Source organism: Populus nigra, chromosome 7 (genome assembly GCF_951802175.1).
Source record: "Populus nigra chromosome 7, ddPopNigr1.1, whole genome shotgun sequence".
NCBI lineage: Eukaryota > Viridiplantae > Streptophyta > Magnoliopsida > Malpighiales > Salicaceae > Populus > Populus nigra.
Window position 1 is genome coordinate 11,816,013 of NC_084858.1, and position 19,462 is coordinate 11,835,474.

The 19,462-nt window shown below is 31.2% G+C and overlaps 1 protein-coding gene across 1 annotated transcript; it reads left to right on the top strand.

Moving 5' to 3' along the window:
* Nucleotides 1-10,156: 10,156 nt before the first annotated feature.
* On the top strand, nucleotides 10,157-17,429 carry LOC133699045 (alpha/beta hydrolase domain-containing protein VTE7). Its single transcript, XM_062122172.1, has 10 exons — nucleotides 10,157-10,611; nucleotides 14,020-14,120; nucleotides 14,261-14,358; nucleotides 14,474-14,523; nucleotides 14,773-14,868; nucleotides 15,472-15,561; nucleotides 15,676-15,768; nucleotides 15,988-16,083; nucleotides 16,823-16,888; nucleotides 17,107-17,429. The coding sequence occupies exons 1-10, from the start codon at nucleotides 10,399-10,401 to the stop codon at nucleotides 17,284-17,286; spliced, it is 1,083 nt and encodes a 360-aa protein (XP_061978156.1). The 5' UTR covers nucleotides 10,157-10,398; the 3' UTR covers nucleotides 17,287-17,429.
* Nucleotides 17,430-19,462: the final 2,033 nt, after the last annotated feature.

Below are 19,462 nucleotides of genomic sequence, written 5' to 3' on the forward strand. Positions count from 1 at the left end.
ATTCAAATTGGAACACTGTTCAGTCATTGAGTCATATCTAGAGCTGTAGATCTTGGATTTAAGTTTGGTTTATATGGCTAGAAAACTAAGAAATAGGCCTACAATTTTCATGAGAGTGGAAGACCTAAATCTGCTGTTTTCAAATTCAAAACTTGGCCACAAAAGAGAAGTCAAAATCTATCATACAATCCAACCCAAACACTGCTTAACATTTTACCCATAACTGGAGTTGTAGAAGGCAAAATGACGTCACATTTGGTGGGTGGAAAGATAAGATAATTTCCAACAACTTTCATGCGGATCACTTGCTCAAGTTCTGATGTTAGCAATGACATTTCATACAGACAAGAGCTTGAGGGCTATCCACCACGTCCACAAGAAGCACTACTCAGTCTTTTAGTCATATCTCAATTTGTAATGATCTAAATGCTCTGAAGTTTTATGGGTGGAAAGAGGAGATAATTTCCAACAACTTTCATGAAGAACACTTTGCCAAATTCTGATTGCATCAATATCATTTCATCCATCCAAAATGCTTGAGTGCTACTGTCCACCAAGTCCACTAAATCAATAGTTAACCACTACATCAATAATCAATTACCAAATGAATAGTTCTGAATTTTAGCTTATAAAAAGAGGCATTTTCCATTCATTTAGGCATCTTAATTTTCAGATCAAGATCATTTTCTTGCTTGCTCTCTCTTTGTAATGTTCAAGTTTTATTTCATGTTATATTTTCATTAATCTCTTGTTTATGCTTTTCATTTCCTTTACTACTCTTAGTTAACTTATATCATAATTATGTTCTTATCTTATTTATTTATGTTCTTCTTCTTCATTATGTCTAGCTAAATTAATTATGTCAAGGTAAAAAAGTTTCATTAATGGTGTTAGAATATGTATAATATAAACTCAACATGGACTTCAATGTTTATATCCAAGAAAGTTTGTTATTAATATGTCTTATCTTTTTATCTTATCAATTCTTAATACCTTGCTTGTTAAATGGTTAATCTAGATTTGTGTTGTATAACACTTGGTACAATAAATGCTTGATTCTTCATAGTCTTCGGCCGACATCGTTGTTATGAGAGGAACTTGATTTGTTGTTAACATAAGTTAGCATCATGAATTCCTGACAATATTTAAAATTATGATGTTACTAAAATAAGATAATTAATATGATCATGTTAAAAATTTATAATTAACTATTAATGATAAATCATCTGATTAAAATCTCCTTTGTGTGTGGTTTCCAGTTGAGTAATAAAAAGAGTTTATACTATACTTATTTCTAATACCATTAATGGATCCTCTAACCTTGACATCTATTTTTATTATTGTTTAATCCTCACATTAATCTCACATCTCAAATATCTCTTTAACTCTTTGTTACATTATATATATATAGAGAGTTGACCTCCCTATGGATTTACCCTGGTCTTGCCAGGTTATTTTTTACTTTGACACTCCTGCACTTGGGATAAGACATCAACTCTTTGATCATGTCAACATACAAGGCTAAGTTCTTTTTCTTAGTTGCGAGGATATAGAAACCTTCAGATTTCAAGAACTATGAAATCTATTTTACCTTTTCTTTTTAGTTTATACAATGAGTATGTTTGTTTTCTCATGTTTATTTTTAATGATTGTTTAGTTTGATTGTTAGAGCGGACTCTAAGTTATTATTCTAACTAATCTATTATTAAGTTTGCTATCAAGACCAAAGTTGTGATATTTAAACTTGTGAAGCAACTAAGTTTAATAATTGTGGTGGATCTATGTTATTAATTTTACATAAAACATTCGATCAAATCAAACATAGACTGCAGATAGTTATGTTATCTAGATTTATCAACTTATTTAGTTTTTAAGGCTGCCATTGAATTAAATTACTAGTGCGGACACTGTAGTTGTTTAATGATTAGGGTTAGTTACATTGCAGATCGATTAACTAACTAATATAAAAAAAATTGAATATAAATTGACGTATCGTTTCAATTATCATATTTAATTTCCATATGTGGATGTTTACTTGAGACCAATGTTTTCTCTCTTGATAAGTTTTGGATTTATTTTATTTAGCTTGATTTTTTTATTATTTTTATCATAGTATAACCTAGATAACCTCAAAACCCCTTCAATTTCATATCATTTAGCATAAAAAGTTGAACCAGACCTTTCTCGTGAGATCGACCCCTTATTTGCTCTATATTATCTTGTTTTATTTAAGTTAGGGTAATTAATTTGTATAACCACGACATCATAACACAAATTAATAGCAAAGCCCTAAGTACTTACAAAAATAGTTCCAATCGGGGGATTTAAAGACATTCCGATGATAAAGTTAGTAACTTTACGGGAAAGACAATAAATAATTTAAAAGAGCCTTAAATTCCAAGAATAAGTTATGTTTGTTTTTATATTCTAAGATGATTAATACTCTAAAATATATATATATATATATATATATATATATAAGCTCTTAAAAACTAAAAAAAAGGTTCGGAACCTTTTACTTGGAAGGTTTAAGGGTGTTTATACTCCCTAACCTTGTCGTTTTCAAAGAAGGGAATGACTGAAATGTCCCTTGCTTTCAATGACATTAATGAGGGACAACTATCACTTACATGTGATTAATGAGATAATAAGTATGGTAGGTCTCTTAAAAGACCTTTTGTACATCTATAAGTGTAGATAAATCATTACCTCATTCATGAATGATTTATATAATCATTTTAGAAGCAAGATTCCTTAATCTTGAATACTCAAAACATGAGATATAACCTGACCTAAGTTAAAAGGCATGTGCATCATGTTACCTTGGGTTTAGCTAATGACTGAACCTAAGCATGTTGGGTCTGGCATCTCACTAGGCTCATGTTTCCTTGGGTTCAGCTAACAACTGAACCTAAGCATGTTGGGTCCACCATCTCACCAGGCTCATGTTTCTTTGGGTTCAGCTAACAACTGAACCTAAGTATGTTGGGTTCAGCATCTCGCCAGACCTATTTTTTTGGTTTAACTTGAGTTCATGTTTCTTTGGGTTCAGCTAATCACCAAACCCAATTGTTTTGGGTCTGACATATCATCAGGCCTACCTTGTTATAGACTCTTTTAAGTCTTAAAAAGATATGCTAAAATAATTACATTATCAATTGAGAAGATTGTTTAGTGATGGTCTTTGTGGAAAATAGATAATAGAAGATGAGCAATAGTAAAAATATAAAAGAATTTTCTTGGGTTCAGTCGATGTTGGGTCTAGCATCTCGTCGAGAAAATTATTAAATATTTATTGAAATTATATTTTAATAAATATAAAATATAATTTAAAAACAAAAAGTGACTCATGCGTACAACACACTCGCTAGCATTTTAAGTGCCTTTTTCATCTTTGGACGACACATGAGGCATCATAAGACGACAAAATGCTTCCTTAAATGGTGATGTTGAAAAAATGCTTCCTTAAATGGTGATGTTGAAAGCTTTTTGACATGTTCTTCCTGGTGGTGAGGCACATGTACACAACGGCACAATAGTTGGGTTCTGGTGAACTTTTTTTCTTTCCCTTCTTTTTTTTCTTTATTCTCCTCAGGTTTTGCATTGGCATGCCAAAATATAAAGGTGTCCTATCATTTGTTTTTTATATCCAATTTGATTCTTATTTTTATGATTGCTATTTGTTTTGTTTATATATATATATATATATATATATATATATATATATATATTGTGTCTTCAATTTCCTTGTTCATAATTTAGTTTCATTTAATTTTTATATCAAATTTAATCCTCATTCTTTTGGTTTTTGTTTTTTTTTCATCATTCTCTTAATTGAATTTTTTTTTCAATTCCATTACTCAACATTTGATTTTAATTTATTTTTATTGCTATTTGTTTTGTTTTAGATCCTTTTTTATTGGATCCTTTTTTTTCAATTTCATCCCTTAATATTTTGTTTATTAAGAATTTTGCTTTATTATATTTTAGGGTTTCCTTTTATGTAGTTAGTCCCGAGCTTATTGTTAGGGTCATAGGTTTTAAAGGTTGACACTAGTTGATTTTTCTTTTCACTTTTTTTCCAATATGATTATCTTAATCTTATGTCCATGATTGTGGGATTAGTGAGTTAACCTAATATTGACTTGGGTTTTTTTTCAAATATTTTTTAAAATATTTTATTTTTAATTTCACCCTTCAACATTAGGTTGTTTGATAATTAAGTTTCATAATTTTATTCTATTTACTTTCGATGGTGTTACCTCGGTATCATGATCATATTGTAGATTTTGCATGTTAACTTAGGTGGGCTCGGGTCGATTTTGTTTTAACCTTTTTTGAATTATATTTTTTTTGTTCAATTTTGTTCTATAACAATTTAATTGCTAGAAATTGAGTTTTAAAATTTTTTCATATTGCTTTCTATGGGGTTATCACTTTCTTATTTAATTTTTTTCTTCTTTAACAAATAAGATCCTTCAACATTAGATTTTTTTTAAAATTAGTTTATTTTTTCAATTTCATCCTTCATCATTTGATTAATTGAAAATTAGTCTTCATGATTTTTTTTCTTTTTTTCTTTCTATTGGGTTATCTCAATCTTATGTCCATGGTCGTTGCGTTAACGAATTAACCCGGTTTGACTTTAGTTTTTGTTGTTGTTTTTTTATAATTAATTATTTTTTTAGTTTCTCCCTTTAACATTGAGTTGTTTTATAATTGAACTTCATAGATTTATTTAGTTTACTTTTAATAGAGTTACTCATAAATCATGACTTAGTCATATATTTGATATGTTAACCCGGATAAACTCATGTTAAGGTTTTTTTACTTTTTTTCATTGTCGATTTTTTATTAATTTATTTATTATCATTAAAATTTTATATTGATACATTAAATTATTAGAGCTTATAAAACCTAATTGAATCAACTATAAAGTCTTGAATTTGTTTTTTTAGAAACATTTGCCTCACGCTAACATAATTTGTTTTTTACATTGAAATTGTTTTTGGCTGGCCCCCGGCCTCGCTTTCTTGACGTGCTTGCTGGTGAGCTTCGGATAAGATTAGGCTTCTTAATAGCTGGGGTTGGTGACTTTTTTTTAAGGGAGAGTGATTGCAGGTGGGTTAAAGGCAGCTTGGCGTGACATTGCTTCTCATTCTTTATTTTTACACTTGCATTGGCTTCAGATGGTTGGTTTAGTTGTGGTTAGGAGTGAGAAAAAAAACCGATAAACCAATTAAACTGAAAAAATCAAAAAAAATAACCGAAAAAACCGAACCGAAAAAAAAGCCAAATTAACCGATTAAAAAATCACAAAAAAATTCCGGTTTGGTTCGGTTTCGGTTTTCAAAGTCTGAAATCGATTGAACCGAACTAGTTCAACCAGGCCAACACTTAAAAAAAAGCAAGCATAAATAGAATGTTTCCTAACCCTAAACCTAAAGTAACATTCAACCCCCCCTCACAAAAAAGTTTGCTCTCTGCATGTCCCCCATTTCTTTGCTCTCTGCATCTCCCTTTGCATCTCTCATCTCTAATTTTTCTTCATGCTAAGCCCACGATTGTTACTTGTTAGTTGTTAAGCTCCTGCTCCATGCTCCTTCGCTTAAGCTCCATGCTCCTTCAGCCGCCCTCTCTCCCTACTATCTGTCTCTCATCTCTCAAAGTCAAATTTATCTTCTTCTCTTCCATGCTCTCTATCTCTGTCTTTCATCTCTCATATCTACATGTTCTTGACCCAAATGTTGTGACTTTGTGATGCTTGATAGTTTTAGTAGGTTCATCTGTTGGCCAAGACCTGCTTACGCTTCTGTTTAATTCTTTCCCTACAATGATGTGTGGTAATTGCTTTTGAAAATGCTTCTAGTTGAATCCAGTAATCATGCACTCAATCAAATCTTTAGTGACCTCAATAGGATGAGATTTGGGTGCATGCATGATGTTGAGAATTGCTTTCTATTTGTTTGCAACTAGTAGGCCTTGTAACATTCCTTGGAGAAGGAGTGGATTGAATATGAAATTAGCTCGAACATAATAATTTTGGTTTGAACCGGTTTGGAAGGGAAAAAACCGAACCGAATCGAAATTAATCGGTTTGAACCGATTTTCAATTCAGTTTAAAAACTAAAAAAAATCGATTTGGTTGTTTTTTTATTTAAAATCGGACTGGATCAAACCAAAAATATTCAGCCGTAGTTGTGGCTGAGTTCTTTGTGGGCTGAATCTAAAGGCTGTTTTCTTTGGGTGGGTTTCTTCCATGTTTGGGTTGGCTTGCTTATTCGGCTTGGGTAGGCTTGGTCAGCTTTCTTATGCGGCTTGAATGGGTTTGATCAACCCTGTTTTTTCTTTGTTAACAGTTTCAATGTCTTTGTTTGGCTTCAGTTTGGCACCTTTTTCGTTCAATTCCTGGGTTTAGGTGCTTCATCTTCAGCCTCTTTCTATGTCAGGCATCAGTGGCTTACGTCCCTACGCGGCTCATCAATTATACTCCTCAGTTCATAGGGCGTGGGCTTTGGCTTCTCGGATATCTAGAGAACATAGGTTTTCGTATGCTAGTTGGGCGCTGTGAATGGACGTACGTGCAATTTACTAAAAAGCTGCTTGTTTTTGTTTTAATAGGGTTTTTTAAAAAAACAAATTGAATTTTTTTTATTTTTTTTAATTAATTTTTTAATATTTTTAAATTATTTTAATCATATAAAAAATACTTTTTTAAATAATTATTATCACACAACCGTCACCTCCCTAAACTATCCTCAGTTCGTTGTTTGTGGGAGGTTTGGGTTCTTTCTTTGGGGCTTTTCATCCAAGGAAAGGCCATTGCAATTTTAACTTTTATCTACTGTTCTGGTAAGACCTCCAAGATTACTTTTGATGGGATTATAAATGAATAAAAAATTAAATATCCATATCGTATTATATAATATACATTCTAATTCATCAAAAATACAAAGAATCATTCATTCGAAGTTGAACTTTAATTTTTTCAACAAATTTTAAGATTTAACTTTAATTTTATTTTAATTAGTTGAATTATTATTTATATATCTTTTAGTTTATTTTACATATATGGACACACACAGAGAGAATTATATTTATATTGAAAAAAAAAAGAGCCTCCAAATCTTTTGTCAGTAGTTAAAATTGACCAAAATCTAATTCCAATCAATGCCTGTCTCGTCTCGGGTCCATCTAATGAAAAAAAACAGCGATTAAAGACATAAAAGAAAGTCACCTTTCATGGGGATGGAATAGTTGGACACGTCTTCTTTGCAGGAGCAGGGGAGCCGCCGTCATCTTCTGCTGCAGCAGGTGCGGTGTCTTTTAAACTCTGAACTCACCTACTCTCATGGAAGTAGTAAAAGCTCAGTATAACAAAAAGATGTTGGGTTTTCACCTCTTTTTATTTTTTATTTATCATAAGAAATTAATATATCATTGAGCAAGAATAATACCATCTTTTTTTTATTAAAAAATTGTTAGAATTTACTTTTTAGTCAAGAGGGAATGTGTAAATTAAATGAATGACTGTTTCCTCATTATTTATTAGATATGTTTAAATTATAGAAACTATAAAAAGCAACATTTTAGTAATTCACTGACAAGTAAAAATTATAATAACCTCTTTAAATATTATAAAATCACACAAATCATTCAAAGGTTAAGATTCTGAATTAAAAAACCTCTATATTTAAAAAAATATATTTTACAAAAAAAACCCTTGTTTTGTATAAAAATGCCTTAATATTTTTAAAACCATCCCCTTTACCGGACTGTAAATTTAAAAAAGTTTCCACGTGTATAAAACTTCTGTTTTTAAAACAAACCACAAGAAATAATTGTTTGGTAATGAATAAAACACTATTTATTGTTTATAAATCCTATTATTATTTGCGTTTAAAATGTGGTGTTATTGAAAGCAACTCCAAGGTGCTTTTTCTATCGTGAAGAGTAAATTATTTTCCACTATTCACTATTCATGTAAATGAACAATAGAGACTGTGTCTTCACTATTCATGTGAATGAATAGTGGAGCACTCCACTGTTTATTGTTCATGTGAATGGTGGAGAATGTGTTTATTATTCCAGTCAGACTAAGTCCGGTTCAAAGCTAAATGCATTGAACCGGGTCCAACCCAGTAAAATAAAAAAAATTTATTTTATTTTATTTTTTATTTTTAATTGTGTTTTATTCGAAAATTTAGTGTTTAACATTATTCAATGATACTGCATAAATTAGACAGAAATCGCCTGATGACATAACGTTTGCAGAATTTGATCGCAATCCCAATTTTGTTCCTGATGATATTTTATCCGATATTGTTGTGCGCTTAAGAAACCAAGGAAACTGTAGTCATTGTCGGATGTATTTCATACGTGATGAAATTGTAGATAGTTTAATGAAATAATAAAAAATATTTCATATAAAGTATTATTTATTTCATGATGTAATAACAGTAATTAAATCTACAATATTTAAATTAAAAATCATCAATATATATATAACCTCAATTTGAAAAGCATTATTAACCAAACACATTAAATTATTTTTGTTCAACCTCAATTTCAACCACAATTTTAATCAAACATATATAAATACCAAACCAACTTTAATTAAAAATGTTTTTCATAAAATAATTTTTTTCAAACCACAACTATAAAAATTACAACAATACCAAATACACTGAAATCATTCAAAGGTTAAGCTTAAATTTAAAAAAGTTCCTATGTATATGAAATCAAACGAATCATTCAAAGGTTAAGCTTAAATTTTGCATTGTCCTTAATGTGAAAGAAAATAATAAAAATAATAGAGTATGAACATCTCCCTTTTAGTAAGGCTAGTTCCTATAATGCATTTTTGTATGAATATATGTACATGTATATACTAATATACCTGGAAACAATTTTTTTAAAAAGGATAAATACATATCAAATCTATTTTGAACACTTCAGACTTAATTTCCATTTTTTTTTACTCAAAGCTTAGCTTTAGTTTCAAAAGCATTAAGTTTTTGCTAGTTCATTTACTCTTGCTCGCTGTAGGTTGGATTAATTTTTTTATACATAACTAAATTTTGCTAACATGTTTTCTAATAAAAAATAATAATTATAAACTCAAAATATAATGTCTATTGGATGATATTTTTTAAAATATTGATATGATGATATATTAGATTAATTTAAGTTAACTTGTTAAATCTACACCTCGGATCATGAAACCTTGAAAATCTTATAGAAAACAAGTTAAAATAAATCATGAAAGTGAATTCTTAATTAACTTAGTTTTGAATGATGAAATTAAAAATTAAATTAAATTAAAAAAGAACAAAAAACTCGAGTTAACAAAGTTGTCAAATCCACAACTCGAGTCATGCGATCGAGATAACCCCTAGAAAGAAAAAAAACAATACTATCGGGCTCAATTTTCAACAAATCTAATATTAAATGATGAAATAAAAAAAAACAACCCAAATCAACACAGGCTAACCTGTTAAACCTGTAATTTAAGTAATGAGACTATAATACCTTCAAAAAAAAAATATTTATCATTTCCTTGGTAAAAAATCATCTTTCCTAACTAGTTTTATAATATTGAAGTTATTTTTGTCCTTTCTTCTAATAATAAAAAATTATTTTCATTAAAAATCAATTTGTATTGAATAATAAAAATAAAATTTTAGTTAAATATAAGTTTATATTTATTTAGTCATACTATTTTACTACAAGATGATTAGTCATGATTCATGAAAAAACCAAGTGGAGAAAGTTAAACAAGTGTTATTTAGCATATCAAATACTAAATTATTTTTTTTTAATACAATTAAAATTTTTTATTTATAAATTATTTGGAAATGTGGTGTAAACTATGTTTTTGAAAAATTTAAATTTTTTTTGTTAAAATTTAATATAATTTATATGTTTTAAATTATTTTAATGTGTTGTTATAAAAATAATTTTTTTAAAATAAAAAAATATTATTAATATATATTTTAGTATAAAAAGTTATTTCCGCTATTATTTTAGAAAATATATTAGCATGTTGGGGAAAAAAAAAAAAGGCTTCCTCATTTCAAGTTTCCTTTGCAATAAATACAGCGTGAAAGCAACGAAAAAACTTAATGGACAAAGACAAGGGACACAGTACTGCAGCAAAACTTTAGAGTAGTCTAGTTTCGCTATATATAAAATTAGTTTAATGCTTTCAGCCAGAAGAGACAACACGTTAGCTTTCTTTCCTGTAGGTGGTGGACACGTCTCAACTACTCAGTGCAATCAGGCCAGGGCTAAGCCCGCCTCTCTCTCTCTCTCTCTGCTAGTCCCTCCCCTTTCCTTGTCTAGCTATTTCCATCGGAAGTTGGAAGAAATAACTTCTGTTTCCTTGAGCTTTCAAGCATGACCATGTCTCTTAAGCTTCTGTCTCTACCATTATTGGGAGGCAATATGACCAAAAAATGTGCGAGTTTAAAGGCTAGCAAGCATAAAGTTTTTGATGTTGATGGAGCTGGTGATGCCGGGTTTCCTTCATTTCTTCCAAAAGAGGTAGAGAAAATCAAAGACCCATTTGCCAGATCTTTGGCTAAAAGAATAGAGAGGTTACCAGTGCAGGTTAGTCATGATCATCATAATTTATTTATTCTACTCCACTCCCTCTTGTTTAATCTGTAGCCTATTTATGTTTATTATTAATGTTAATACGTTATTATCATTTCTATGATTGGCGTAGTAGCCAAGGGATTATCTGCTTTTTGTGACTAAATAAATGTAATATAATATAGTATCATGTGTTGCGTTTATTCCGTTGATATTAATTTCGCATTATTTTTCTTTTTCTCGTGAAGATTTTTGGTGGAAATTAAAGATATTGTTTTCGATCTATAAAATCAAATCCTTATATTTTAGTTTCATTAATTTTTCCTTTCTTTGAGAATTTAATAACGTTACTAAAGCTGCCTGAAATTCTTCCCACTGGAATATATTTGTGTAAGGAAATAGCATTATTGACTGGAGCAGTGAAAAGATTCTGTTCTTGAGGAAATGCCTAGAGATCACAAACAGCCATTGTTTTTCCCCCTTTCGTATCTGAAAAGGGGTCTGCTGGTTGTTTAAAGAGACACCCTCTCTTGGAACTTGTTTGTCGGTCCCTTCCTGGGTTTGATTCACCATCCATGGCCTGCTCTAGTCGGTAAAAGAAAAAAAAATACTTATATTCGAGGATCTGAGAAATGTCTCACAGACTCAGTTTTACCTTCTGCAATCTTTTTATTAATATTTTTTTTGTTTCAATTCTTATGTAAATATTCTCACTCGATATTTAATCATAGATTATATTTCTTTCTTTTTTTAAAAAAAAAACAAACTTTGTTCGACAGTAATATATTTCTATTGATGTTGACTAGTAATGAAACCTAGGACAACATAGCAACCACCTCATGGTCCACCATCGGGCATTCACCATTCGAATTTCTTTGCGCTGGTTGTGTAAATTTATTACACACTTATTGGTACTACATGTACATAAGAATCAGTTTTATTCGTACCATATTTCATTCCTAGGATTGACGACCACCATGGATTTCATTTAACATATTTGTGTTGGTGACGATGCCGCTTCTTGAATCTTTAATGGCATTCCACAGTAACTACTATTCGTGCAGAGCCTTGCTTCCCATGTATTTAGGGCTTAGCTGAAAAATGTCCAGAGGCTGAAAAATGTATTCGTGCAGAGCCTTGCTTCCCACATTACAATACATGTCTATGGCTGACACTTGATTCCGTGCCTAGGCACCATGGATCTGTTTTAGTAGAGGCTGGAGATCTTTTTTGAGACACGAAGATGGAGAAAATGACTTGTTAGTTTTTCTAGAACAAGATGTCTGTCCCACAATGTTAACCCTCGGCATGCGTTATTCATATTTTTGGGATAGTTTTGTAAATTACAAAGAACTTGAAACTGTCGGGGGTTTCACTGTAGACACAGTCATGATCAAATTATTGTGAAATGTATTAGCGTCACAGTTTCTTTTTATTTATGTTTTTTATTTTTTTTTAATTTTATACTCTCAAATTGCATTAATTTAAGATGGGACTCGGTAATTTGTTTTAATTGACTCGGGGTTCTTGTAGTGTCAAAGAAACAATTTGGTGAACAGCTGATACTTGGCTTGAAAGAATTAATTTCGATTTCATTGATTTTGAACCATTTAAGCTTTAGGTGTTGAATTTGAAACTAAAACAAGTGTTTAGGGATTGAATTAAATGAAAAAAAAAAAAAGGCTGGCGTGAGGAGGGCCGTTTCACTTGGGAGGCGCATGTAGCGGCCACCGACCTCCATAGATAGCTTTCCTAGGTATTATTTGATTGTTCTGGGTGAGATGATCTTTTCAAGATGGGACCCGTGCACACGTTGAAGCTTCAGTTCGACTCTAGTGGCCTAATCTCTCTCTCTCTCTCTCTCACTCGCACTCTCTCTCTCTCATCACCTTATTTCTGTGCCTCTCTCAGTAAAATTGCAAAGGGGGTTATCATTTATTTTTAGATTTTAAATTTGTTTTTTTTTAATTTTTATTCTTTAATATTGTATTAGTTAGGAATTATGCTTTGTATTTTATTTGCTTTCTTTGAAGTTATTTTATTATTATGATTTAGATCGCATGTTTGACAGGGTGAGTCGAGTTCCGTTTTAATTTTTAAAATTAAATTTCCTTAGATTTAATTTTGACAATTGAATTCTTTCCTTGAGCTTCACTTCTGTTAGTTAATTGTGTTTTTTTTCTTAGAAAATAGATTAAAAAAATAATTGTTAAAAAATTTGAGTTACTAGAATTTCGTGATTGGCTAAAAGAAAAAAAGTCCGGATCAGAGAAAAAGAAAATTATGTAATTACTAGAAATGAAAAATTTGAATGCTCACCCCTACCTATAATATTGTACTTACAAGATTATTTTTTGGCATCCTCACCTAAAATTCAAATTCAATTCTTGATTGCCAACATGCATAATAAAATAATAAAATACATATCCCTAAAATAATATTAGCATATTGAAAGCACCAGACATTAAAAACATAGGTACAATAAAATTAAAATAATATAGTTGTACCACATATATTTTTATTAAAAGAAATTCCCTCAAATAAATTTTCTCCATAGTTTTAAAACCTGGCCTGGCGGGTTGACCTGGGACCTGGCTGACTTGGAACCTGGTCGACCCGGGGCTGGAACCGGGCCGGGTTGAAGAAAAAACAAGGAAAGAAAAAACCCGGTGTGACCCGGCAGGTCAACCTGGTAAAAAACCAGGTTGCAACCCGTTGATTTTTTTTTACACTAAAACAACGTCGATTTGATGTTAAAAAAAATTTGACCTGGGCGACCTGGTTAAAACACGGAACCCGGGCCTTGGACCGGGCCGGGTCTAAAAAAATATGATTTTCTCAATATTAGTCTATCCTCAGCCGTTGAGTTAGATGTTGGTCAATAGAACATAAAGCTCTGAAGATAGTAAATGCTATGAACAAGCAGGGGAATAAACAAGCAGAGTATAACATAAAACTTGGCTTGTTACCCATGAATGCTTGAAAAATGAACTAAGTGTCATCATGACAAGGAGAAGGTATGAATATGAAGATAATAGAGAAGGTAGCTAGCTTCCACCTTATTTCGAGCTTAGGCACCATGGGTTTAAATCAGTTTGTTGCCTCTTAAGTATGCCATCATGAAAATGTTAAAAAGAACACTGGTTGTGTTATTAGTAAGTTGCTTACCTTTTTTTTTTTAATAAAAAAATTCCAAAATACACAAAGAACTAGGCAGGGGCAAAACCTCATGTGATTGAAAAAGTAAAAAAGCCTTGGGTTAGTTAAACCGTATACTGGTCAAGATTTGAGCAATCATTTTGGAGCACTTAACAATGTTTCTAACCGTACAAAAATCCCATTTGCTTTAGGCCACGATTAATAAATATTGTGAATTTTGAGTAGCCCCTCTCATCCTAGGCTTATTGTTTGTCATAATTGCAGATTGGATATTCTAAAAGTTGTATCATGAGTAGTTGTGTTAAACCACTCATCAGACAAAGGAATAAGACCACCCCAGTGGTTCTTCTGCATTGCTTTGACAGGTTTGATTCTCATGCAAGTTATCATAGAATGATCACAACAATTATTTTAGTTTTTTCCTGCTGTTACCTGTGCGTGTGCAACTGTGTGTGTGTGTATCAACGCTAACGTTGGTTTACTATGTTGCATGACATATATATAGTTCTTGTTTGGAATGGAGATGCACACTTCCCTTACTCGAGGAGGCTGGTTTGGAAGCCTGGGCTATTGATGTTCTAGGGTGGGGCTTCTCTGATTTAGGTTAAGTCTAACCAACTCAACTCTCATGTGTAAACTGTATTGAATTCTACACTTTCCGTTTCTTAATTTCTCTCAACATTTTCTTTATTGTGATCATTGTTGATATATGTTATAGAAACTCGTCCACCATGTGACATGGCATCCAAGCGTCATCACCTTTATCAGGTTTGTTCTTGAATTCTTTGGCTCTCAAAACTTGGAAGAGCTGTTTCAGTCGCTTTGGCTACATCATATTCTGTGCTGTAAATGCTTTCATTTTCCACTAATTCTCCTTTTCTTGTAAATATGAGTTGATTATTAATGTCTTTGCATGGCTTGAACAATGCGAGTCAATGTTTGTTATAATGTGTGTGTAGTTGAATTTAAGACCATGAGCTCAGAAACTAATTGATGTTTTTCTCATTTAAATACCAGCTTTGGAAGTCTCACATCAGACGGCCAATGATATTAGTTGGACCTAGTCTTGGCGCCTCTGTTGCAATTGATTTTACAGTCCATTATCCAGAAGCTGTAAGTTATCTTATCAATTACTCGCTTCCCTTCAACTCCTCTACATTGCAATATGCAGTCTTATGTTCATGTCAATGTATCAAATGTGAATCTCTTTAATGATGATCATGCTTGCAACTCAAATCAAAATCTGAAATCAGTTGAAGTCCTTGGAAAAATATGATCGGAGAAGAATCCAACAAAATTTTGATTTGTGGAAAAATTCACTTGACAGGTTTATGTTGAAACAAGAGGTCTAGACAAGTTTTTCCTATCATTAGAGTTTTAGACCTGTATGATTGAGCCTGAACATTGAATTTAAAAGAAACAATTTCAGTTTTTCCCATTGCCCTAAGTTGAAGAGATAAGATCATAGTGCTTTAACTTGTGAGGTGCATGATGGTGGTGTGGGGTTAGTAGAAGAAAAACATTACCAATCAGCAGCGGCAAACTAACCTGTCCAAGTCCAAGAATAAAATCGTCTGAAAATTTTAAGATGACTAATTGTAGGTCAAAATGTTCTTACAAGTCTATGGTTTTGCTCTTATTCTAGTTTCTGGTTAATTAGTATCTACTTCAGTCATGATTTTTTTGGTTTATATACATGATCTCCATATTTGATAGGTTGAGAAGCTGGTTTTGATCAACCCAAGTGTGTATGCTGAAGGCACGGGACATCTTGCAAAGTTACCAGAATCGGTAGCCTATGCTGGGGTACGTCTAAAGTTTTACCCTTCTGTAATATACTACTTTATAACATTCATTTTAACTGATCAAGTGTCTAACCTTTTGCTCTCTTTTTTTTTTTCCTTATCTTTTTTGGATCAGGTTTCTTTGTTAAAGAGCCTCCCATTACGTCTTTATGCAAATATGTTGGCCTTCAATAACATTCCATTTCTTACAATCCTGGACTGGACTAATGTAAGTGTGCTCGTTCTTTTTCAGAAAAAAATCTGCCTCTCTCACTTTAATATTTTTTTTCTTCCCTGATATTTTCTTTTGACGAGACTTGTTTTCTTTTCAAAACCAACGAGAATTAGAGTATATGCAGTTGAATGTTTTTAGTCCAAGTTGTAGGTCTTGCCTAGTTTTGTTTAAGGTGTAACTTAATGCCTATTTTCTTCTCTTGTCGTGATTTAGGTTGGCCGATTACATTGTTTGCTACCATGGTGGAAAGACGCAACTGTCAGTTTCATGTTAAGTGGGGGCTATAATGTTATTTCCCAGATAAAACAGGTACCATATTGATTTTCATGCTGAAATGATAAGAAAAGATAGCATCTATATCAATTTGTTGTATATATTTTAGTGAAGTTACTCTTAGTTGATGATGATGACCTAGTGAATCAATCCATGTATATAGTTCGTGATGAATTAACTTTCATGAAATACATGTTAGTATGCTACTGCAACTTCATGATATAGAAAGAATAGAGAGAACCATCTAGGTGGTGGCCTAGTGGTAAAAACTTGGGACTAAGGGGTTTGCTCCCTCTTAGATCTCAGGTTCAAACCCTATGGCTGCTCATATGATGGCCACTGGAGGCTTACATGGTCGTTAACTTCAGGGCCCGTGGGATTAGTCGAGGTGCGCGCAAGCTGGCCCGGACACCCACGATAATCAAAAAAAAAAAAAAGAAAAAAAGAAGAAGAAGAATAGAGAGAGAGAGATTATGTGTTGGTGCGAATTCTGGGAGTTAAAACATTTAAACTATTTTCTTGCTAAAGAAGCATAAACTCAAGCTTCAACAATGAATCACTTCATCGAATAGAATTACTCATCTTCATTCCATTGAGGATATAATATAATAAACTCCATCGATCGGTCATGCTTTAAACAGTGTGGAGGATAGAACTCAGCTGCGGTCAAAGTCTTAACAGACATATATATATATATATATATATATATATGAAGTTATTAGATGATGCATACTGTTAATACCACATTTCTGCATGTATTGTTGTTATTAAACAGGTAAAGCACAAAACCCTTATCATATGTGGTGAGAAAGATCAGATTGTGAGCTACAAGCTTATAGTGGTAATATCCTAATCATATCTATTTTTCTTTTAGAAGTTGTCATCACTGTTCTATCTACTTGGAAACATTGTTGTCCTTGTTCGTAAAACTTACTTTGCCCTGCGTCTAAATCTATTATTCTTACCAGCCCTTAATGCTAGTTCACTACTGTAAGTTTACCTACGTCAAGGCTATTAGGTAGGGTTTTCTTCCTAATGTCTTCACCGAATTTAATGCAGAAATTGCACTCTGAACTATCTAATGCAATTATTCGAGAAGTATATGACTCCGGCCATCTCCCTCATGTGGATAATCCCAAATGGGTTGCGAAATTGATTGCTAATTTTGCTGAAGATGACGCTGGTGTTGATGCCAAGAGCCCATTTTGCTTGGCTCGGGTGACGGCTTCACGCGGATAGAAAGGTTCTGGTAGTGTGGGGCATGTAATGATGAAATAGTTCTCCTCAGAGTAGACTGTTTGCCCAATAGAATTGCGTCCTTGCATGTTGTCGAACTTTTTATGGACTTCTACTTTATCCAACGCAATATTTACTGTGTTTCAGTTTCGAGTCCACGTAAATATGTCAGGTTATTTTTTTTCTTTTGAACATTAAACATGCTGCTGCAATATGCTGCATGGTTAATCAACGTATAAGTGGCCAGCAGTATGCTACGAACTGGTTTATTTTTTTTTTAAATATAAAAAAATACACTTGTATGATAATTATGTTTTTAGAAGTGCTAGAAAGATTTGGGATCTGGTTCATTGATTTGAATTGAGTTTAATAAGTTTGAATAATTTAATAATATAATTATAAAAAATTGCAAACAATAATTACTAATAAAAAATTAAATATGTCAATATTTTTTAAAAAGTACACTCTAAATATTCTTAAATTAATATTTGAATGATTTTTTCTTAACAAAGCAAAATTTCAATGAGAATAAGATAATCTTAAAGAGAAAAATAAATAAAAAAATAAGTTTAATTATTAACAAATTAAACACAATAAGACTAACTAAAAAAAATAATTTTAGAAAGAATAAAAAAAAACCTAAATCAATATGTTAAATTCATGGCTTGGTCATGATACCAAAATAACATCGTACAAAAGAAATTAAAATTGAATAAAACAATGGAAACAATGGAGAAAGGTGAAACTGAGAAAAAAATCAACTAAAATTTTTTTAAAAATTATTAAAAATAAATAAATAGTAATTAAAAGAACATACAAACTAATATGACATTTAATTTTGAAAGGGAAGGTGTAAAACCCGAGACGATGAGAGAGAAGAAAAATAGTTTTAAATTATATTGTAGACATGTTTGACTTTATGTAATATTCTTTATGGCACAATTTTATTCAGACAATTTTATTTGTATTTCTTTTTTAATTCATGATTTTTTTCGAGTATGGATTTATCTTTTATTAATTTAAATAAATAAATTCAGTAAACATAATAAGACACATGTTTTATTTTATATTATGTTATACAATTATACATTATATATGAATGTCTAGGTGCCTTCCTACACCCCTTCATTCTTATGTTCTTTCATTATCATCAAGTTCATTTAAATTTCTTAAAAGTCATTTGAATTTATATCTTCTTATGACCTTTGAGCATACATGTATTTATGTAAATGCATCTATAAATAGGAGCATTGTTGAATGATATACACATATAGCTACAAATTCATATGAAATAAAAGTATTCTCTCTTCGTCCCTCTAATCTCTATTGTTCTTATATATTCTGTTTACTTTTTAATAATTATATTGTTTTATTATTGTATGTTTCTCGAGATATTGTTTTATAATACATTATCAACACAAATTACTTCTCACTTTCATCTTGAAGCAAACAATCATATTTGGTAGGAAGTAGAAGCATGGATTTCTCCTCACTTTCGTCTTGAAGCAGATAATCATATTTGGTTTGTTGATAAGAAGTAGAAGGTGTGTTTTTCTATTGTTGTTGTATGTTCTACATTCTATTTTGAGATCAAGTATATATATGATGGAAACCTGTAACAAAATCTTAAGATTATTCTTAGGTGTAACAACGTCACATACTGATCTTCATTTTATATTTATATTTTTATAAATATTTTTCTGTGTTTTAAAATCTATTTTTATATTCTATATATATATATATATAATTTCTAACAATATTGATTTTTTTATGAAGTAACAATAATAAACCTTGCCAAACTTGAGTTTGTGGCACTTGATATATTACAAGCAAGAATTATTTGTCATGGACCTTGATACCAAAATTCACGTGGATGTTATGGGTCTTGGAGACACCATTAAAGATAATAATGAAGTATCTAGTCAAAACAAGGTGAAAATCATGATTTTCTTACGCCATCATCTTTATAAGGAGTTCATGATTGAGAATCTCACCGTCAAAGATCCCTTTATTTTTTGGCAAAATTTGAAAGAAAGATCTAACAATCAAAAGACAGTTATTCTCCCAAAAGCTCGTATGATTGGATACGTTTATGATTGCAGAATTTTAAATCAGTAAGTGAATATAATTCTGCAATGTTTAATATCAGTTTTAATTGAAACTATGTGAAGACAATATC